At 44.6% G+C, this 23,714-nt stretch overlaps 1 protein-coding gene across 9 annotated transcripts in view; it reads left to right on the top strand.

Annotated features, from left to right (window-relative positions):
- LOC119954104 (rho GTPase-activating protein 32-like) overlaps nt 1-23,714 on the top strand; it is a 726,718-nt gene that overhangs the window by 510,363 nt on the left and 192,641 nt on the right. For 7 of the 9 annotated variants that reach the window (XM_038778987.1, XM_038778995.1, XM_038778990.1 and 4 more), the window contains one exon: nt 20,050-20,187. In XM_038778987.1, the coding sequence (XP_038634915.1) occupies nt 20,050-20,187 (138 nt within the window). The remainder of the gene's footprint in view (nt 1-20,049; nt 20,188-23,714) is intronic. The other 2 variants (XM_038778993.1, XM_038778994.1) reach the window with 1 other exon arrangement.

The following is a 23,714-nucleotide window of genomic DNA, read 5'->3' on the forward strand; positions in this document are numbered from 1 at the left end:
TTCAAGGAGCAAATACGGCGTGTCCTTGATATGTATGTCCCTGTCAGGCAGGGAGGAAATGGTCGCGTGAGGGAACCATGGTTTACAAAAGAGGTTGAATGTCTTGTCAAGAGAAAGAAGGGGGCTTATGTAAGGATGAGAAAACAAGGTTCAGTTAAGGACACTTTAGGGATACAAGATAGCTAGGAAGGAGCTCAAGAAAGGGCTTAGGAGAGCTAGGAGGGGGCATGAGAACCCCTTGGTGGGTAGGATCAAGGAAAACTCCAAGGCTTTTTACACTTATGTGAGGAATAAAAGAATGACCAAGGTGAAGTTAGACCGGTCAAGTACAGTAGTGGGTACATGTGTATGGAGTCTGAAAGTATAGGAGAGAACTTAAATTAATACTTTTCTTCAGTGTTCACAAAGGAGAGGGGCCATGTTGTTGAGGAGGATAGTGTGATACAGGCTGGTAGGCTGGAGGAGGTAGATATTCGGAAGGAAGATCTGGTAGAAATTTTGAGAAGCCTGAAGATAGATAAGTCAACTGGGCCTGATGGGATATATCCTAGGATTATTTCAGAGGCGAGGGATGAGATTGCAGAGCCTTTGGCTTTGATCTTTATGTCCTCACTGTCTCCAGGAATAGTACCAGAAGACTGGAGGGAGGCGAATGTTGTCCCCTTGTTCAAGAAAGGGAATAGGTATAACCCTGGGAATTATAGGCCGGTTAGTCTCAATTCGGTCATAGCTAAATTATTGGAAAGGGTCCTGAGGGATAGGATTCATGATCATTTGGAAAGATACAGCTTAATCCAGAATAGTCAGCACGGATTTGTGAGGGCTAAGCCCTGCCTCACAAGTTTGATTGTATTCTTTGAGGAGGTAACTAAGTACATAGATGAAAGTAGAGCAGTTGATTTCATAGAATTTACAGTGCAGAAGGAGGCCATTCGGCCCATCGAGTCTGCACCGGCTCTTGGAAAGAGCACCCTACCCAAGGTCAACACCTCCACCCTATCCCCATAACCCAGTAACCCCACCCAACACTAAGGGCAATTTTGGACACTAAGGGCAATTTATCATGGCCAATCCACCTAACCTGCACATCTTTGTGACTGTGGGAGGAAACGCACACACGGGGAGGATGTGCAGACTCCGCACAGACAGTGACCCAAGCCGGAATCGAACCTGGGATCCTGGAGCTGTGAAGCGATTGTGCTATCCACAATGCTACCGTGCTGCCCACATATACATGAATTTTAGGAAGGCGTTTGATAAAGTGCCCCATGGTTCGCTCATGCAGAAAGTAAGGAGGTGTGGGATAGAGGGAAATTTGGCTGATTGGATCAGTAACTGGCTATCACATAGAAGACAGAGGGTGGTGGTAGATGGTACATTTTCATCCTGGAGCCCAATCACCAGCAGTGTACCACAGGGATCAGTGCTGGGTCCTCTGCTTTTTGTGATTTTTATCAATGACTTGGTTGATGGAGTTGAAGGTTGGGTTAGTAAATTTGCTGATGACACCAAGATTGGTGGAGTAGTGGATGAGGTGGAGGGCTGTTGTAGGCTGCAAAGAGACATTGATAGGATGCAGAGCTGGGCTGAAAAGTGGTAGATGGAGTTTAACCCTGATAGCCTATAGTGTGTTAGCATTTATTAACAGGGGGGTTGAGTTTAAGAGCCATGAGGTTATGCTGCAACTGTACAAGACCTTGTTAGACCACATTTGGAGTATTGTGTGCAGTTCTGGTCACCTCATTATAGGGAGGATGTGGAAGCATTGGAAAGGGTGCAAAGGAGATTTACCAGGATGCTGCCTGGATTGGAGGGTAGGTCTTATGAGGAAAGGTTGAGGGAGCTAGGGCTTTTCTCATTGGAGCGAAGGAGGATGAGAGGTGACATAATTGAGGTGTATAAGATGATGAGAGGGATAGATAGAGTGGACTTTTTCCTCGGGTGGATGTAGCTGTTACAAGGGGGCATAACTATAAGGTTCATGGTGGAAGATTTGGAAGGATGTCAGAGGTAGGTTCTTTACTCAGAGAGTGGTTCGGGCATGGAACGAACTCCCAGCTATGGTACTGGAGTCGGACACTTTAGGAACTTTCAATAGGTTATTGCATAGGCATATGGAGTGCACTAGAATGTTTGGGAGGAGGTTGATTTGATCTTAGTTTCAGACTAGTTCGGCACAACATCGTGGGCCGAAGGGCCTGTACTGTGCTGCACAGTTCTATGTTCTATAAACCTCTCCAAGTATGTACTGTTTTTTGTTTCCCGCTGAAAAGGGAGTATTCCATCGCACTTGTGCCGTGTAGATGGTGTACAGGCTTTGGAGGGTCAGGAGGTTAGGTAGTTGCCGCAGGGTTCCTCACCTCTGACCTGCTCTTGTAGCCACAGTATTTATATGGCCAGTCCAGTTCCATTTCTGGGCAACGATAACCCCCAAGATGTTAATTGTGGGGCATTCAGCGATTGTGTTGATCTTGAATGTCATGGGGCAATGGTTAAATTATTTCTGGTGCAGATGGTCATGGCCTGACACTTGTCTGATATCCATGTTACTTGTCAGCCCAAGTCTGCATGTTGTCCAAGTCTTGCTGTATTTCTACGTGGACTGTTTCAGTATCTGAGGAGTCACGAATGATGCTGAACATAGGATATTCATCAGCGAACATCTCTACATCTGACCTTATGATAGAGGGAAGGTCATTGACGAAGCAATTGAAGATGGTTGGGCCCAGGGCACTACCCTAAGGAATTCCTGCAATTATGTCCTGAAACAACAACCAAAAGAATCTTCCTTAGTGCTAGGTATGACTCCAACCAGTGGAGAGTATAACATTATCCCAATTGATAAGAATTTTGACAACATGCTTCCCAATAGAATAATGTCAGAACGCGTGGGGTCAGGGACAAGTGGTAGAAAGGATAGCTAGCTGGCTTAGAGACAGAAAGCAGAGTTGGGAGTAAAGGGTAATTATTCAGTGGCAGAAGGTAGGAAGTTATGTTCCACAACGAGCAAAGAACAATATAGCACAGGAACAGGCCCTTAGGCTCTCCAAGCCTGCGCCCACTATAGTACCTGCCTAAACTAAAACCGTCTGCACTTACGGAGTCCGTATCCTTCCATTTCTACCCTATTCATATATATTTGTCTCGATGCCCCATAAATGCCGCTATCATACCTACTCCCATCACCTCCCCAGGCTGCGCGTCCCATATATTTACCACCCTCTGTGAAAGAAAACTTGCCTCACACATCTATTCTAAACTTTTCCCCATGCACTGTAAACTTATGTCCTCCAGTACTTGACTCTTCTACCCTAGGTAAGAGCATCCGTCTATCCACTTTGTCCATGCCACTCATGATCTTGTCGACCCCTATCAGCTCCCCTCTCAACCTCTGTCGTTCCAGTGAGAACAGACCGAGCTTATCTAACCTCTCCTCATAGCTAATGCGCTCCATACCAGGCAACATCCTAGTAAACCGCTTCTGTACCCTCTCCAAAGCATCCACATCCTTTTGGTAGTGTGATGACCAGAATTGTACACACAAGTCCAAATGAGGCCTAACTAAGGTCCTGTACAGCTGCAAATGTACAGAGGGCAGCATGGTAGTGCAGTGGTTAGCACAGTTGCTTCATTATTCCAGGGTCCCAGGTTCGATTCCCGGCTTAGGTCACTGTGTGCCGTTCGCCTGGGTTTCCTCCCACAGTCCAAAGATGTGCAGGTTAGGTGGATTGACTATGCTACATTGCCCTTAGTGTCCACAAAAGGTTAGGTGGGGTTACAGGGTTAGGGTGGCAGTGTGGGCATAGATAGGTTGCTCTTTCCAAGGGCCTGTGGAGACTCAATGGGCCGAATGTGGGCAGCACAGTCGCACAAGTGGCTAGCACTGTGACTTCACATCGCCAGGGCCCCAGGTTCGATTTATCGCTGGGTCACTCTCTGTGCGGAGTCTGCACGTTCTCCCCGTGTCTGCGTGGGTTTCCTCCGGGGGCTCCGGTTTCCTCCCACAGTCCAAAGATGTGCAGGTTAGGTCGATTGGCCATGCTAAATTGCCCTTAGTGTCCAAAAGGGTAGAAGGGGTTATTGAGTTACGGGGATAGGGATAGGCTTAAGTAGGTCGGTGCAGTCTCGATGGGCCGAATGGCCTTCTTCTGCACTGTATGTTCTACGAATGGCCTCCTTTTGTACTGTAAATTCTATGAACATGACTTGCCAATTTTTATATTCAATGCCCTGACCGATGAAGGCCAGCATGCCCTATGCCTTCTTGACCACCTTATCCACACGCGTTTCCACTTTCAGTGATCGGTGGGCATGCATGCTCAGGTCTCTCTGCCTGTCAATACTCGCAAGTGTTCTACCATTTATTGTGTAATTCCTACATGTATTGGACCTTCCAAAGTGCATTACCTCTCACTTGCCTGGATTACACTCCATCTGTCATTTCTCCGCCCAAGACTCCAACCAGTTTATATCCTGCTGTAGCCTCTGATAATCTTCTTCACTATCCGCAACTCCACCAATTTTTGTGTCGTATGCGAACTTAGTAATCAGACCAGCTACGTTTTCTTCCAAATCATTTATATCCACTACGAACAACAAAGGTCCCAGAACTGATCCCTGAGGAATGCCGCTAGTCACAGCCTTCTATTCAGAAAAGCACCCTTCTACTGCTACCTTCTGTCTTCTGTGCCCAAGCCAGTTCTGTATCCAACTTGCCAGCTCTCCTCTGATCCCATGTGACTTCACCTTTTGTACCAGTCTAGCATGTGATACCTTGTCAAACTCTTTACTGATGTCCATGTACACAAATCTACTGCCTTTCCCTCATTTAGCATCTTTGTCACTGCCTTGAAAAATTTAATCAAAGTAGTGAGGCACGACCTCCCCTTCACAAAACCATGCTGTCCCTTACTAATAAGTCCATTTGTTTCCAAATGTGAGTAAATCCTGTCTCTGAGAATCTTTTCCAATAGTTTCTCTACCACTGACACAAGGCTCACCAGCCTATAATTTCCTGGATTATCCCTGCTGCTCTTCTTAAACAATAAAACAACGTTGGCTACTCTCCAGCCTCTGGAACTTCACCTGTAGCCAATGAGGATATAAAGATTACTGTCAAGGCCCCAGCAATTTCCTCCTATGTCTCCCTCAGTATTCTGGGGTAGATCCCATCAGGCTCTGGGGACTTATCTACTTTAATGCTTTTTAAGATGCCCAACATCTCTTTATTAATATCAACATGACTCAGAATATCTGCAGACTCTACCCTATAATCCTCATCCACCGAGTCCTCTTTGGTGAATACTGAGGCAAAGTATTCATTTAGTATCTCTCCCATTTCCTCTGGTTCATGCATAGATTCCCTCCAATATCCTTGGATGGACCAACCCTTTCTCTGGCTACCCTCTTGCTCTTTGCATATGTATAAAATGCCTTAGGATTTTCCTTAAACCTGTTTGCCAACGACATTTCATGATCCCTTTTAGCCTTCCTAACTCCGACCTTAAGTTTCTTCCTACGTGCTTTATCTTCTTCAAGGGCTTAATCTGTCCTAAGCCTTTTAGATATTTTGAATGCTTCCTTTATCTTTTTGACAAGATTCATAATATCCCTCATTATCCAGAATTATCTATACTTGCCACCCTTATCTTTCATCCTCACAGGTACATGCCGGTCCTGAATTCCAATCAACTGACAATGCAGGGATCACTGCCCTTTACAATTTACATTAACTATTTGGACTTAGAAATCAAAAACACAATTTGTAAATTTATGAACCACATCAGATTGGTGGGCAGTCAGTACTGAGGTGGACACGAATAAGCTTAAGAATGAGTAAATAATTGGCAAATGAAGTTCAATGCAGATAAATGTAAGTTTATAAAATTAACATACAAAATAGGAGATGAATTAGGGCATTCACCCCCTAGAGCCTGCTCCACCTTTCAATGGCTGAACTGCTCGTGTCGAGTTTCACATCCCCACGTACCCCCAATAATGGGGATGGCACGGTAGCACAGTGATTAGCACTGTGGCTTCACGGCTTCAGAGTCCCAGGTTCGATTCTCGGCTTGGGTCACTCTGTGCAGAGTCTGCACGTTCTCTGTGACTGCGTGGGTTTCCTCCGGGTACTCCAGTTTTCTCCCACAGTCCAAAGATGTGCAGGTTAGGTGGATTGGCCATGATAAATTGCCCTTTGTGTCCAAAAAAAAGGTTAGATGGTGTTACAGGGTTACGGGGATAGGGTGGAATTGTGAGCTTAAGTGGGGTGGTCTTTCCAAGGGTCGGTGCAGCCTCGATGGACCAAATGGACTCCTTCTGCACAGTAAATTCCATGTTCAATGTAATAACCTTTGATTCACTTGCCGAACATGAATCTATTTACCTCCACCATAAAAATATTCAGTGACCTCACTTCCAGCGCCTTCTGAGGCAGAGTTCAGATAAAGAATTTTTCCTTATCTCTGTCCAAAAAGAGTGACCCTAATTTTAAAACTTTGCCCCTTAGTTCTGGACACACCCAGAAGAGGAAACATCCTTTCCATGTCCACCTTGTCAAGACCGTTCAGGATCTAATTTACTTCAATCAAGTCACCCCTCACTCTTCTAAACTCCAGTGGAAACAAACCCAATCAATCCAACCTTCCCTATTAAGAGAACATGTTAATTCCAGGCATCAATCCTGAACCGCCTCCAACAAATTTACATCCTTCCTTAAATAAGGAGACCAATACTGCAATTTTGAGATGTGGTCTCACCAATGCCCTATATAACAGGAGAATAAAATCCTTATTTTTATGTTCAATTCCTCTCGGAATAAAGGATAGCATTCCATTAACCTTCTTGACTACATGCTGCACCTGCATACTAACATTTTGTGACTCATGCGCTAGAACACCTAGATCGCTTTGCATTTGGCATTCTGCAGTTACTCTCCATTTAAGTAATTCTCTTTTTTTATTCCTGTCAAAGTGGACAACTTCACACTTTCCCATATTACACTCCACCTGCCAGATATTTTGCCCACTCAGTCGACATAACTATATCTGTCTGCAAACTCCATATGTCGTCTTCACAATACACTTTCCTACCCATCAATACACTTTCCTACCCACCTTTATGTCATTTTCAAATTTAGCTGCCATGCCTTCACTCTCCTCATCGTAAGTCATTGATGTAAATTGTAAAAGGTTGAGGCCCCAGCACTGGCCCCTGCAAGACTCCACTCATCGCATCCTGCCAAACCGACAAAAAAACATTTATGCATACTCTGTTTTCTGCCAGTCAGCCAATCTTTAATCCAGGCTACAATAGGAATACCCACAGCATGAGCTTTTATTATTTGCAATAACTTTTGATCTGGTACCTTATAAAATGTTTTCTAGAAATCCAAGTACAGTACATCTACATGCTCCCATCTATCCACAGCATGTTACTCTTTCAGTGAACTCCAGTAGATCGGTTAAACATGATTTCCCTTTCAGAAAACCATGCTGACTCTTGCTAATTACCTTCAGTTTCATAGAATCCCTGCAGTGCAGAAGGAGGTCATTTGGCCCGTCGACTCTGCACTGACCCTAACAAGGGCACCCTACCTAGGACCACTCCCTTGCCCTACCCACATAACCCCACTACACATATTTGGACTGTGGGGGAAACCCACACACATGGGGGGAATGAGCCACCCAAGGCCAGAATTGAATCTGGGTCCCTGGCTCTGTGAGGCAGCATTGCTAACTGCTATGCCACCGTGCCCAGTGTCTAAGTGCCCAGCTATAACCTCTTTAATGATCGATTCAAATGTGAGCCAGTTTAGTAGGAAAAATGGAAAAACCACTTACTACTTGAAGATGCAAGTCTAGGCACGGTAAAGGAAGAAATGGATCGTGGAGTACAGATACGTCAATCACCAAAAGTTGCACCATAACAAGGCCAAAACAAAAGAAAACCAAACACACAGCTTTGTTTCTAAAGAGATCAGGCGGTATTCTCCGCTAAGGCCAAAAATCGCGGAGGCCGTCGTGAACTCGGCCGTGGTTCACGACAGCCTCGGGGCCCGCTCCCCGCACCTAATTCACCGCTAGGAGCGGGCCCCCGTCGTTCCCGGCCGCGACATCGGCCGCCAGAAATGACGCGCGAACGGCTCTTTTCATGATGTCATCCACGCATGCGCGGGTTGCCGGTTCCAACCCACGCATGCGCGGATGACATCACTGCGCAGACTGCACGAACCCGCGCATGCGCTGTGCCGTCTTTCTCCACCTCCGCCCGGCAAGACGTGACGGCTTGATCTTGCTGGGCGGCGGAGGGGAAAGAGTGGGCACCGATCTCGGGCCTGTCCCCTCCGGAGCACAGTCGCGGTGCTCCCGTCCAAATCGGGCCCCTAGATGCCCCAAATGGTGAAACGGGCGTGAAGGGCCGGCCGCTCGGCCCAGGCTCGGAGAATCGCCGTTCGCCGTAAAAAACGGCGAGTGACGATTTTTCCGGGGGGGGGGGGGGGGGGGGGGGAATCGCGGGGGGGGGGGGCATAAAAAATGTCGGGAGGCCCTCCCACGATTCTCCCAGGCCGCGTGGGGAGCGGAGAATTCCGCCCATTAAATTAAAAAGTATGAAAGTTATGCTGAACCCATTTCTAACTTTGGTTAAATCGCACTTGGAGTATTCTATGCAGTTCTGGTTGCCATATTATGAAAAGGATATGCACTATAGATGATGCAGATAAGATTTACAAAAGTGACACCAATATTCGGTGGGTCTACCTATCAGGAAAGGATTGACAGACTAAATTTCTTTTTGCTTGAATAAACGAGGCTGAAGGATGACCTAATTGAGGTCTTTAAAAATTCTGAAAAGTTTCGATAGAGTGGATATTTCCTCTTGGAGGGGAAAAGCGTAACTTAGTGGCCATCAATATGGTCCAATAGGGAATTCAGAAACAGCTTTTGTAGCCAAAGAGTGGTGAGAATGTGAAACTTGCCCCCACAAGGTGCGGTTGAAGGGAATAGTGTGAATGGATTTAAGGGGAAGCTAGACAAGTATATTTGATGGTGGATTTAGATGAGTAAAGATGGGAGGAGGTTCAAATGGAGCATGAAACTGACATGGATTAGTTAGGTTGAATGGGCTTTTCTGCACCATGTATGCTATTAATGTAATATTATAATATTTGGTTAATTAAAGAGTTCCAAATCACCACTCTAGTCCTTGCATATCTGTGTGATTTCTCTGCAGGTTAGGTCTCTATTTCTCACTATTCGGAGGACTGTAAAATACCACTGATAGTGTATTCTTCCTCTTTTTGCTTCGCAACACCAACCAAATGGATTTTCTTTGTGCAGTGTCCTGGACATGCTCTCTTTCCAACACTCCAGTGTCTTCCTTAATCAGTATTCCCACTCCCCTCCCCCGCACCCTCCTTTTCTTTCCTTCCCTATCTTTTCTGAGTACTTTGTATCCTTGCATATTAAAACTCACCCCTCACCATTTTAAGCCACATTTCCGTTATTGGCACTATCTCTTATCTTCACATGCCTATTTGTGTTTGCAGCTCACCAACTTTATTTACCACATATTAATGTGTTCACATACCTGCATATTAAACCTATCATTGTATTCCTGATAGTCCTTTTGAGTCGTCTGCTTTCTGAAATAGTCTACTTCCAACTGCAGTACTATCTAAAATTCTCACTCCTTTATGCGCCTTTTTCCTTTTTACTGCTGCTATAGGCTGGTGTCCATCATCCTGCCATTTAAACCCTTCCAAACCTTTCTACTGAACTCTGCCAAGAGTACATTGGCTCCAGTTCTGTTGAGGTGCAACCTTTCCCTTTTAACTAGATGTCTCCTGCCCCAGAACTGGTGCCAATGTCCCATGCCTCAAGCCACACATTTGATTCTCCCAATCCCGATATCTGCTCTCACTGGCTTGTGGTAATCCAGAGACTACTCCCTTTGAGGCCCTACTTTTTAATTTTCCTTCTACTTTGGAAAGTCTGACCATAAAGTCTCAATATCTGCTCTCTTTAAGTTGTTTTGTTACATTTTCACCCTATAATTGCCTTGGATTTTTACCTGGTTTCTCGTCTCCCAGGCAATCGTGCGTTGAAGTGTATGTAGTGTGATTCTTCGGCAAATAATGTAGATGAACCATTGGGTCTCGACCTGTCGGTCATTTTCATATGTTTGTAGAAGCTGTGAAATTTGCCAATGCAGCATCTATCAAACCCGTGTCTGATGTCATCTTGTTGCCTGTCACCAAAAGATGCTGCGGAATAGCATCACCCTCAGGGTACCCTCCAGGTTACAAATGATCCTGACATCAACATGTATTGCTGTTTCTTCACTTTACTGAGTCAAAAGCCTTGTACTCCCTACCGAACAACATCACATGGACTGCAGCGGTTCAAGAAGGCTGCTCACCACCACCACCTCGAGTGTAATTAGGAAGGGCCAATAAATGCTAGTCTCGTTAGTGACAGCCACACCCTGAGAATGAACAGAAAAATCACTGATATGGAAAAAGAACATTGGCAGATTCCTGAGTTAATGGAAAAGATGCTTATTTTAACACAACCCGCACCCAGTTATACTGGAGTGGTTTTAGAAATAACCATGAAATGGATGGTGCCTGTAAAAAGCAAAGCAAACATCCAAAACAATAATAAATTCTTCCTCAATTGTGGCGATGTCTAAAATCAGCAAGAAGATTGGCTATCAAATTAATGAAAATAGAAGCAACTGAATGTTAATAATTTTCTAGTTAACAGCAGGTAACTTTCATTATTACATGAAAGAGTACATTAATGGCAGTTAGAATGGGTCATCTTCCTTGGGGATCGATGAATACCAACAAATAGTCATTCTGGATGTGTGGACTGGGAGTATGGGGCTGAGTGATTTAACAGAATAATAATCTTTATTAGTGTCACAAATAGGCTAACATTAACACTGCAATGAAGTTACTGTGAAAATCCACTAGTTGCCACATTCTGGCGCCTGTTCGGATACACAAAGGGAGAATTTGAAATGTCCAATTCACCTAACGAGCACATCTTTCGGGACTTGTGGGAGGAAACCAGAGCACCCGGAGGAAACCCACGCAGACACAGAGAACGTGCAGACTCCACGCAGACAGTAACCCAAGCCGGGAATGTAACCTTGGTCCCTGGCGCTGTGAAGCAACAGTGCCAACTACTGTCAAAGCTGATAATAACTGGCAAAGCTAGCAGCTTGACAAAGGGTCATCTGGACTCGAAACGTTAGCTCTTTTCTCTCCCTACAGATGCTGCCAGACCTCCTGAGATTTTCCAGCATTTTCTCTTTGATTTCAGATTGCAGCATTCGCAGTAATTTGCTTTTATCCAATGCCAACTACTGTGCTGCTTCTTGTCAAATTTTCAATCGTAGTTTGCTGCCTAAATGGGTAGCCTCCTAAAAGAAACCTGCTAATCGTGTGTAATAGGCCAAGTAATCCTGGGCAAGCTGCGGCAGTGCATGGAATCCTGGCAGGGCACCTCCTCAAGTATACGAGCAGGGGATAATGATAATGACATCCGATTACATACATGACACATATGGCACTGAAATAGTCGATTCAACCCAATCAACCCATCCTGGTGTTTTGCAGCATTCGAGCTTTTTATATTTCTTTAGTTATCAGGAAAGGACATTGACCAGAAAAATCAACTGTTTCGCTCTCCACAGAAGCTGCCAGCCCTGCTTAGTATTTCCAACATTTTTTGTTTTTATTTCAGATTTCCAGCATCCAAAGTACTTTGCTTTTGCAGTACATTCGTGATTAGTGTATTTGTACTGTGAGATTTATTTGTTGTCTACTCAACCTGGACTGGCATCTTCCAAGTCATGGGTTAGCTCATGACTTTCTACCAAAATGGAGGACACATTTATCTATGTTGAACTTCCATTTTCCAATTATTTGTTGTAAATTGTTGCGTTGCTCCTCAGTACATGGGAGGTGATGGTGCAGTGATCATGTCACTGGACTACTTATCCAGACGCCTAGGCTAATGCTCTGCGTACACTGGTTCAAATCCCACCATTGCAGCTGGTAGAATTTTAATGTAATTAATGAATCTGGAATTCAAAGCTAGTCTAATACCATTGTTAAAATCCCCTCTGGTTCACTAATGCCCTTCAGGGAAGGTAATCTGCCATTCCTACCCGATCTGGCCTACATGTGACTCCAGACCCACAAAATTGTGGTTTGACCGAGAAAGTCACTCAGTCACAGCACTACAAAGTTTAAATAGAATGAAAGCGGAACGAGCTGTCTCTCGTCTTTTCTAATTTAAATCTACTATCGTAGCTACTATTCCTATCTCCCTAGTGTGCTTGTCTGGTTTCCTCTTAAATACTTATTTATTATTTTATTTTATTTATTTCCTTTTCTTTTCATGTAATTAATGATCTGTTGAGCTGCTAGCAGAAAAATATTTTCACTGTACCTTGGTACACGTGACAATAAACAAACTCCAATCCAAATGCATTTATCTTATTCACTTCAACCACTCCCCGTGGTAGCTGAATGGACCACCTGGCATTAGTCTAAGCTCTGGAAACGACAACCAGCCTTGTGGACCCTGTGTGGTGATATAACACTGTAGTTATGCGTACTTGCAGTAGGGGGATGTATGCCTGTACCTGTAATACAGGTTCCTCCGGTAAGCCCCTGCCGGCTAGCTCCGCCCACAGGGTGCTTGTGTATAAATATGCGTGTGAGTCACTCAGACCTTTAGTCTACAGTTGCAGATGGAGGGACAGCATCGTACAACAGTAAAGCCTCTATTGTACTAGTCTCTCGGCTTTGAGTATAATTATTAGCGCTACACCCTGCAAAGTCCTCCTTACTAACATCTGGGGCATTGTGCTAAAATTGGGAGAGCTGTCCCACAGACAAGTCAAGCACTCCCTGACACAGTCGTACTGAGTCGTACCTGAGATAATGTCCCAGACACCGCCATCACAGACAAGTCAAGCACTCCCTGACACAGTCGTACTGAGTCGTACCTGAGATAATGTCCCAGACACCGCCATCACCATCCCTGGATATGCGGACAAACCCAGCAGAGTTGATGGCACAGTGATATACATTCGAGAGGGGGTTGCTCTGGGAGTGCTCAACACCGACTCTGGACCTCATGAACTCTTATGGCATCAGGACAAACAAATGGTACCTCGTACCATCCTTGCTCCGCTGATGAATCAGTACTTGTCCATGTTGAACACCACTTGGCAGAAGCATTGAGGGTGGCACGGGTGCAGAATGTACTCTGGGTGGGGGATTTAAATGCCCATCACCAAGTGTGGTTTGGTAGTATCATTATTGAATGAGCCAGCCAAGTCCAAAAGGATATATATAGCTGCTGGACTGGGTCCTTGGCAGGTGGTGAGGGAACTAATTAAAGGGAAAAAACTACAACCTTTTGTGGATGAATCTGTCGAAGATATGTAAGAGTGTCCACTGCACAGTCTTTGTGGAGACCCAGTGAGCGGTTTCGCCATTCCAGATCCGAAGGGGCTATCTTACTGACATATATCAGGTTAAGCCACCAAAAAAGGGAAATCTGTTTCTCTGTTAAGACTCAGAATAGCTCTCGCGAGGGGAGGTTACTTTCCTGTGTCTCAAACAGTTAAACAGGATTTTAGGTACTTTTCAATGAAAGAAGTTTGAATACGTCACTCATGACTAAACCCCCTACCTCTGTCGGTCTTGTCATTTAAGACTTCTTAAATGAGTGTCTAGGATCTAAAATTTATTGAGAGTAAGACTGCACAGTTTAATTTCTCATAGTATTTTTATTATAAGATACATCCAATTGATACATACAGAATTGTAGAATTAAAAATATAAATTGATTAAAAGTCTTTTGTTACCTGTTTAAAAAAAGATCAGTTAACAGTCCTTTGTTATCTGTTAACAAACTAACTTCTCTAAGAGAAGGATATATCTAAACAGGGAAAATCCTAAAGTGTATCATATCAATTTCTAAGAGGTTTAATACAATCATACTTACAAAACCACAATGGTCTTTGTTGGACAAAGCAGGCGGAAGAACAGACCTTTGACTGCATTCTAGAAGGAGAGAGTGAGAGCTGATTCTGCCAAACTGCTCATCTTTTATACATAATTCTCCCTGTTTAGTGAATAGCTTTTCCTGGATCCTATCTTCCCTACTGGGCAATTTCCGATGCCAAATGGCTTGGTTTGTGGTTAATCAACAATAATGTGATTTATAGATCTTAGCGTCTGCTTGAATGTAAGGTGTCTTAGATATATGGTCAGACAGGGAGTTGTTTGAGACACATTTCTACTTCTGTCTATTTCAATGTGTTAAGATTCTTAAATATATAGATGTCCAGATAGCCACTATTCCAAATGATGTCATCTTAAGTGTCAAGGTTTATAGTCTGAAAAAGAAGTTTGTTTAATTTATTCCAGTTGCCACCTTCTAATATAGCTTCCCGCCCTCTAGTTTATGGTTATAATTGCAGTAAGGTAATTTGAAGAATTTATGTGCTGTAAATTCAAGGATCTTCCTTATCCCGCATTTGTCTAGGATGGCTTAATGATCCGAGGGATCAGCTAATGTTTTTGCAGCTGGTGGTGACTTTTGAAAGACCTTTCTGCTGAAGTGATTTTATTCCACTTTGAATTAAAACACTTGATGTATTAATTTCTGCTACTTATACATGTCCTCATTCTAAATCGAATTCTGCGGAGAGTGTGATCTCCATCACAACCCGTATTCACATTGAGGATATCCTCAATCAGTTGTGTGGCACTGCCACTGTGCTAAATGGGATATACTTAGAACGGATCTAGCAACTCAAGACTGGGCATCCATGAGTCGCTATGGCCATCAGCAGCAGCAGAACTGTACTCAACCATAATCTATGACCTCATGTCCTGGCATGGCTCCCACACTACCATTGCCACCAAGTCAGGGATCAACCTTGGTCAATGAGTGGTGCAGAAGGGCATTCCAGAATTAGCACCAGGCATACTTAAAACTCAGATGTCAACCTGATGGAACTACAACACAGGGCTACTTGCATGCCAGAGAGTGGAAACAGTAAATAATAGACAGAGCTAAGCAATCTCACAGCTGAGGATCAAATATAAACCCTGCAGTCCTGCCACATTCAGTCGCGAATCGTGATGGACAATTGTACAACTCACTGGAGGAGAAGGCTCCACAAATGTCCCCATCCTCACTGACGGGGGAGCTTAGTACATCAGTGCAAAAGACAAGGCTGATGCATTTGCAACAATCTTTAGCCAGAAGTGCTGAGTGGATGGTCCATCTCGGCCTCCTCCTGAGGTTCCCAGCATCTTAGATGTCCCCGGCATCTTAGATGTCAGCCTTCAGCCAATTCGACTCACTCCATGTGATATGAAAAATGGCTAAACACAATGGATACTGCACTGGCAACATTCCAGCAATAGTAGTGAAGACTTTTCTCCAGAACAAGCTGTGCCCCTAGCCAAGCTGTTATGGTACAGTTGTAGAACTGGCATCTACATGACAATGTACAAAATTGCCCAGATATGTCCTGTCCACAAAAGCAGGACAAATCCAACCTACCCAATGCAACATAAAATTGATCACTTTGAACAAAAGTACCCTCATACATTTGCTTTCTTCTTTATATTCAAACTGGTAACTTGTAGGTAATGGGAAATACTCATAGATATGGGATCCAAAAGACATCAGTCTTGTCTCAGTTATCAGAAGAGGTCATCGATGGTACTATCGAGCTGCACTTACTCAGCAATAACCTCACTGTCACTCAATTTTGGTTCCGCCAGGGCCACTCAATTCCTGACCTCATTACAGTCTTGGTCCAAACATGGACAAAGAGCCGAGCTCAAGAGGTGGAAGTGACTTCCTTGACATCAAGGCAGCGTTTGACTGATTGTGGCATCGAAGAACCCTTGAAAAACTGGAGTCAATGGGAATTAGGAGGAAAGCTCTCTACTGGTTTGAGTCATACCCAGCACAAAGGAAGGTGGTTGCAGTTGTTGGAGGTCAATCACCTTAGAACGGGGACATCACTGCCGGAGTTCCACAAGGCAGTGGCTTTGACCTAACTATCTTAAGTTGTTTCACCAATGCCCTTCCCTCTACCATATGGTCATAAGTGGGGATAATTGCTGATGATTGCACATTGTTTAGCGCCGTTTGTGACTCCACAGGTACTGAAGCACTCGGTGTCCATATGCATCAAAACATATCCAGGCTTGGGCTGATAACTGGCAAGTAACGTTTGTGCCATGAAACTACCAGACAATGACCATCTCCAACAAGCGAGAATCCAATCACCCCCCCTTGGCATACAATGACATTACATTGAGTGAATCCCTCACAATCAACATTCTGGGGATTACCATTAACTAGAAACTGAACAGGACCAATCCGATAACATCTGTGGTTACAAGAGTAGGTCAGAGGCTGGTAATTCTGCAAAGTCCAATTCTCCTCTTGACTCCCCGAAACCTGTCCACCATCTACAAAATAATAGTCAGGAGTGTGGTGGAATACTCTCTATTTTCCTTGATGAGTGTAATTCCAACAACACTCAAAACACCTTGACACCATTCAGGACAAAGCAGCCCACTTGACTGGTGCGCCATCCACCTTCAATATTCGCTCCCTACACCATTGATGCACAGTTGCAGTAGTGCGTAGCATCTCCAATATGCAATGCAGGAATTTAACGAGGCTTCTTTTGCAGCACCTCCCAAACACACGACCGCTACCACCTAGAAGGACAGTGGCAACAAATACATGCAATCACACATCATCCAGACTTCACTGTCATTCGATCAAAATTCTGGATCTCCCTTCTGAACAGCACTGTTGATGTTCTCACACCACATGTACTGCAGAGGTTCAAGAAGGCAGTGTATCACCACGTTCTCAAACAGGTGGATGAGGGTAAAGCGGTTGATGTGGTGTATATGGATTTCAGTAAGGCGTTTGATAAGGTTCCCCACGGTAGGCTATTGCAGAAAATACGGAAGTATGGGATTGTAGGTGATTTAGCGGTTTGGATCAGTAATTGGCTAGCTGAAAGAAGACAGAGGGTGGTGGTTGATGGCAAATGTTCATCCTGGAGTTCAGTTACTAGCGGTGTACCGCAAGGATCTGTTTTGGGCCACTGCTGTTTGTCATTTTTATAAATGACTTGGAAAAGGGTGTAGAAGGATGGGTTAGTAAATTTGCAGATGACACGAAGGTCGGTGGAGTTGTGGATAGTGCTGAAGGATGTTATAGGTTACAGAGGGACATAGATAAGCTGCAGAGCTGGGCTGAGAGGTGGCAGATGGAGTTTAATGCGGAAAAGTGTGAGGTGGTTCACTTTGGAAGGAGTAACAGGAATGCAGAGTACTGGGCTAATGGCAAGATTCTTGGTAGTGTAGATGAACAGAGAGATCTCGGCATCCAGGCACATAAATCCCTGATAGTTGCCACCCAGATTAATAGGGCTGTTAAGAAGGCATATGGTGTGCTAGCCTTTATCAGTAGGGGGATTGAGTTTCGGAGCCACGAGGTCATGCTGCAGTTGTACAAAACTCTGGTGCGGCCACACCTGGAGTACTGCGTGCAGTTCTGGTCACCACGTTATAGGAAGGATGTGGAAGCTTTGGAAAGAGTTCAGAGGATATTTACTAAGATGTTGCCTGGTATGGAGGGAAGGTCTTACGAGGAAAGGCTCAGGGACTTGAGGTTGTTTTCGTTAGAGAGGAGAAGGCTGAGAGGTGACTTAATAGAGACATATAAGATAGTCAGACGGTTAGATAGGGTGGACAGTGAGAGTCTTTTTCCTCGGATGGTGATGACCAACACGAGAGGACATAGCTTTAAATTGAGGGGTGGTAGATATAGGACAGATGTCAGAGGCAGTTTCTTTACTCAGAGAGTAGTAGGGGTGTGGAACGCCCTGCCTGCAACAGTAGTAGACTCGCCAAATTTAAGGGCATTTAAGTGGTCACTGGATAGACATATGGATGAAAATGGAATAGTGTAGGTCAGATAGGCTTCAGATGGTTTCACGGGCCGGCGCAACATCAAGGGCCGAAGGGCCCGTACTGCGCTGTAATGTTCTATGTTCAAGGGCAGTTAGCGATGTACAATAAATAATACCGCATTGCTTGAACGAATATTTTTTTTTAAAAAAACAATTCCACTGAATTTGATGTCATCAATTAATTTAGAAATTGAAGTAAGCACCAAGCTCAGACTTGCGCATACACACTGCAAGGGCACCTCTCCCTTTCTGTCTCTATCTCAAACACACACATGCTATAAGGACACCCCACACATACGTGCACACACTGTAGCCAGCCTGCATCACCCATTTTTCTTGAGAATCCTAACACGATTGCATTCTTGTTGAGCCAAGAGAGTTGAGATATTTTAAAGTGTTTGAAATATGTAGCAGTGATTGTGTAAGCTGGCTGTACTCACTCAGTATAGCCATATGTAGGCTGTGAGAAAGTAGGATTTTCTGCTTACACTGATGTGTTACAGCTTTAAAGGTCAATATGGAGCAAGCTGTGGTCTAATTCCTTGTGGACCAGGGCCTCAGAGTTGGCTCTGGAGCAATAAGAAATAAAAAATCTAAACTGACAGATGGTGTGACAGAGTGCAGATGTTTCTTCAGAAAGCAGTTCCTGTTTAATAAAACTGTTCATATTCATCATTTTCTTTTCTGTAGAAATGTTATGTGCTAATTATGGGATAGAGTGGTTTGAATTTTATTGGTAGTTCCGCCCCACTTCCCTCCCCCACAGTCTTTTCCCTGTACCAGGGATCTGTGTAAATTACTCTGTTTGAGACCTGAACAGCACCAAATCATTAGTGATTTTTGGACCTATATGTAATTTTCTTGTTCAGAAAAAATGTCTTTTAGATCTCATAGCTGAGTGAGTATTTCCCATTGCCCACAAGTTACCAGTTTGAATATAAAGAAGAATGCAAATATATTGGGGTACTTTTTGCTCAAAATGATTAATTTGATGTTGAAATGGTGTAATTGCTAAAAAGATTGAGCACACCTTTTTTTTAAAACTAGCATAGCGCCATGCTGCACTGTTGTCCCAGGCTCCCTTCACTGGTGTGGCTGCTTCAGTGAGATGATTAGTCAGAGGGGTCATGGGGGAGAGGAAGTGCTCTATCGTTAGTGGTAAGGTTTTATGGGGAAAAAATGTTAATATATTATAAATATTTAAATGATGAGACTGAAATATGTTGAAGAAACAATTTGCATTGATATAGCTCCTCTCATGACTAATGCATTGTGGAGAAAAAGGCAGCACAGTTGTGCAAAGTAAGATTCCACAAACAATTGTGAGCTTAATGACCAAGCTAATCTGTTTTGGTGATGCTGGCTGAGGGATAAATATTGGCGAAGACACGTTAGAACTTTCAGTTCCGAGACTGTGTAGGTGGTGAGATAGGGTTTGGTGTCAATTCTGCATGTGGAAACTAACGAGTTGCTCTTGGATGATGCCAGTGAGGAACAGCATGAGGATGGGAAGCAGGAGGAAGCCAAGGATAAATCCTTGAAGGACAACAGAGGTAACGGTGTGGGAGTGAGAAGAGAAGCCATTGATGGCAATTCCCTGGCTACAATTTGAGAGATAAAAATTTAACCAGGCCAGTGCATTCCCACCCAGCTGGAAAATAGTGGAGAGGTGTTCGTGGAGGATGAATGTGGTCAACTGTGTCAAAGGCTTCAGACAGGTGAAGAATGATGAGAAAGGAGAGTTTATCTTTGTCACAATTACATAGGGTGTAATTTCTGACTTCGGTAAGCACTGTTTCGGTACTGTAGCAGGGGCAGAAACCTGATTGGAGGGTTTTCCTGAAAGTACCAGTTCACATTAATTAATAAAATACAAAATGTAGTTCTAAGACACTTACTGAAACCAACTGTTTCCTTTCTTCAAACTGCATAATTTTGTTTTGGCTCATTTCCAAATGAGATGTTCAATGTTTTCAGTAAACTTTCTTCTATCTGCAGGGCAGAAGTTGGATTGTGAAGAGGAGTTATGAAGATTTCCGGGTGCTGGATAAACACCTCCATCTCTGCATTTACGATCGGCGTTTCTCCCAGCTTGCAGAGCTGCCTCGTACAGACTGGCTGAACGACAGTGCAGAGGTATGATGCAGCCCCTGTCCCAGCCCCCACCCACAGGATTGACCAGGCCATGTTGTACTTTTTTTCTCCCCTTGCCTCTCCTGCCTGCTCTTTTTTGTTTCTCCTTGCGGTATCTTTATTTGGCTTTCTCTCATTTACCGAACGTATCCTTTTTTTTACAATCCCTTTTCTTTCTGCTTTACTGACCCTGGTTCTGCTCTTCTTCTGTACTTCGTCTCATCCCTATACTTTCGCCTCTCTCCACCCCAGCCTCTCACCAGCCTCACCATGTCCTCCCCGACCCCTTTCCTGCCCTCTCCTCCTTCACCTCTCTTCTCCCTCCTCTTAGTCTCTCAATCCCCCGCATTCATTCCTCTTCTGCCATCCCTTCCCCTCCCTTCCTCGCCCTTTGCTACAGCTACCCCCGATCCGTCACTCCTGGTGGCCTCCCCGCAGCCCTCCGCCACTCCTGGTGATCCCCGCCCCCCCATCACTCCCTGCGGCCCCCCCATCATTCCCCACAGCCCCTGCACACTCTCCACAGAATCTTGTGAGGCGATGGCCTTTGGCAAAATCCTTGCATCGCCTCTGTTCGGGAAGGCCTGCTTCAACTTATGCCACTCAGGCACCTGTCAGGCCAACAGCAGGCTTTTCCGACTGGCCAGCGGGTCCCCAACCCTTCCATCCCCCCCTCTCTGAGAGCTGCCTGCCAATCGAAGTTCGCAGCTCTGTACTGAGCAGTGCCACTGCTGAGGTGGTAGCTACTGCTGGTATGACAGCCCCCTGAGTCATTAGATCAATGAGAGATTCGGGCACAGTTGAGTCATGGTCGAAAGAGGTTCATGGCATGGGAAACACAAAAGACGTGGCTCTCTGTGTCCTTCCCAACCTCTTTGGTGCTGGGTCTCTTGATCAGGCACTGAGTACCATTGAATGTGAGGAACCCCTCCATGGGAACCTACAAGCAAACATGCAAGGGTAATCAGGGCAAGGTGGAAAGGCAGTGAACTCTCACCTACCATCCTCTAGCCTGGTCAAATGCACCCCTCCCCTCTCAACAAACAGGGGAGGGCACAGAATACCACCCTTGTTGTGATTGCATAGAATTTTACAGCACAGAAATAGGTAGTTTGGCCTTTCAGGACTGTTCTCAGGTTTATATTCCAAATGTGCCTCCTCTCACCTTATTTTCCACCAGTATATCATTCTCTTCTTTTCTCATGTACTTAGCTACTTTTCCCTTAAATGCATCAATCTATTTACCTCAACTGCTCCATGTGAAATAAGGCATTTGGATTTATACAGTGACTTTCACCACAACTTTCAGGACACCCCAAACCATATTACAGTACTTCTGAAGTGTAGATTTTGTAGTAATGTAGGAAATTAACATTTAATAGATGTGATAGTCAGTTCTGTATTGTAACCATTCTCTGAGTAAATAACTTCCCACTGAATATCTTACACAGGGGTCACTATTTTATATTTATGACAGGTGACACTGTAGTTAGCACTGCTGTCTAACAACGCCAGGGACCCGAGTTCAATTCCAGCTTTCTGTGACTGTCTGTGGAGTTTGCCCGTTCTCCCCGTGACTGCGTGGGTTTCCTCCGGATGCTCTGGTTTCCACCCACAGTCCAAAGATGTGCAAGTTAGGTGCACTGGCCAAGCTAAATTGCCCCTCAGTGTCCATAGGTTAGATCGGATAACAGGGGTAGGGTGGGGAGTGTGCTTGTTAGGGTGCTCTTTCAGAGGGTCGGTGCAGACACGTTGAGCTGAATGGCCTCCTGCACTGTAGGGATTCTGTGATTCTACTTTTCAACTCTCCCACAAATGATTTGTTTTTCCACAGTTACTCTTTCATAATTTTAAAGACCTCGATAGGGTCAATTTTTAGTTTTGTCTGCACATACAATTTAAAGCAGAAAGACAGGCTATTCAGTCCTTCTGCCCATATTCTTGCTTCCCACGAGTCTCCTCTAACCCTACTTCAACTTTAACAACAGCTTATATTTATAGAGCATGTGTAACATTGCAGAATTTCCAAAGGGGCTTCTCCGGGCCAATCAGTAAACAAAGTTAACACTGGCTAAACGAGAGTGCTTTTGAAGCTGGGTGCAAAGCATGAAGGTAGGTGAAACCGGGAGAAGGTGAAGCTAAAAGGCTTGAGTGCGGAGCTCAGTCTCAGTGCGGGCTGGAGTAGAGGAGCGTAATTGAGTTTCATAAACACCAAGGTCAGATTCCTGTTCTCATTGACCTCCCAGTCAGAATTACAGTGAAGCAGTTATGAGTTTAAGAAGTGTTTATTTTTTGTTTTGGAGGAAGGGATTAACTGAGAAAAAATACAAATCAGTGCAAGTCAGGGTCATTATAATAAAGTACTATAAGTAAACAAAATAAAGTTAGTGTAAGGGAAGGAAGTAAAGTTAGTGTAAGGGAGGTAAGTTAATAGTATTCAGATATAAACAATGTTTTGTTTAAAAAGGGAGTAAATAAGCAACTTAAGAGTAGTAATGGAAGGAAAGCATTTACCCGTGATATGCTGCTCCTGTGCTATGTGGCAAATCATGGAAGCGTCAGTTATCCCAGGAAGTGTGTCAACTGCAGCTACTGGCTAACCTCATTTCCGAGCTGGGGCTGAAGGTGGATTTACTGTGGTGCATCCGGGATTCTGAGCAAGTTGTGATTGCACGTTCAGTGAGGTGGTCACACTGCAGGTGAAGAATGAACAGGTAGAGTAGAGCAAGGCAAGTAGTGGAGGAGTCCCCTGAAGCCATCCCCCTTTCTAACAGATATGGTTTTGGACCTGTTGGGGGAGATGACTGTAGGGGAAAGCAGTGGCAGCCATTTTCATGGCATTATGGATGGGTTCGCTGCACGTGAGGAGGAGGAAGAATTTCAGGGCTATAATGGTATGGGATTCAATTGTAAGGGGATCAGACAGGAGTTTCTGGAACTGCAAAAGGGACTCCAGGATGGTATGTTGCCCCCCTGGTGCCAGGGTCAGGGATGTCATGCACAGCTGCAGGGCATACTAAAGGAGGAGGGCAACAGACAGATATTATGGTACAAACGGCAGAAAAGGGGAAGAGGTTTTGCAAGCAGAATTTAAAGAGCTAGGGAGTGGATTAAAAAACAGTACCCAAAAGGTAGTAATCTCAAAGAACAAAGAAAAGTACAGCACAGGAACAGGCCCTTCTGACCATGTGCCGACCATGCTGCCCGTCTAAACTAAAATCTACTGCACTTCCGGGGTCCGTATCCCTCTATTCCCATCCTATTCATGTATTTGTCAAGATGCCCCTTAAATGTCACTATCTACTGCTTCTACTACCTCCTCCGGGAGTGAGTTCCAGGCACCCACTACCCTCTGTGTAAAAGAACTTGCCTCGTACATCTCCTCTAAACCTTGCCCCTCGCACCTTGAACCTATGCCCCCTAGTAATTGACCCCTCTACCCTGGGAAAAAGCCTCTGACTATCCACTCTGTCTATGCCTCTCATAATTTTGTAGACCTCTATCAGGTCGCTCCTCAACCTCTCGTTCCA

This window comes from Scyliorhinus canicula, chromosome 19, assembly GCF_902713615.1.
Source record: "Scyliorhinus canicula chromosome 19, sScyCan1.1, whole genome shotgun sequence".
Taxonomy (NCBI): domain Eukaryota; kingdom Metazoa; phylum Chordata; class Chondrichthyes; order Carcharhiniformes; family Scyliorhinidae; genus Scyliorhinus; species Scyliorhinus canicula.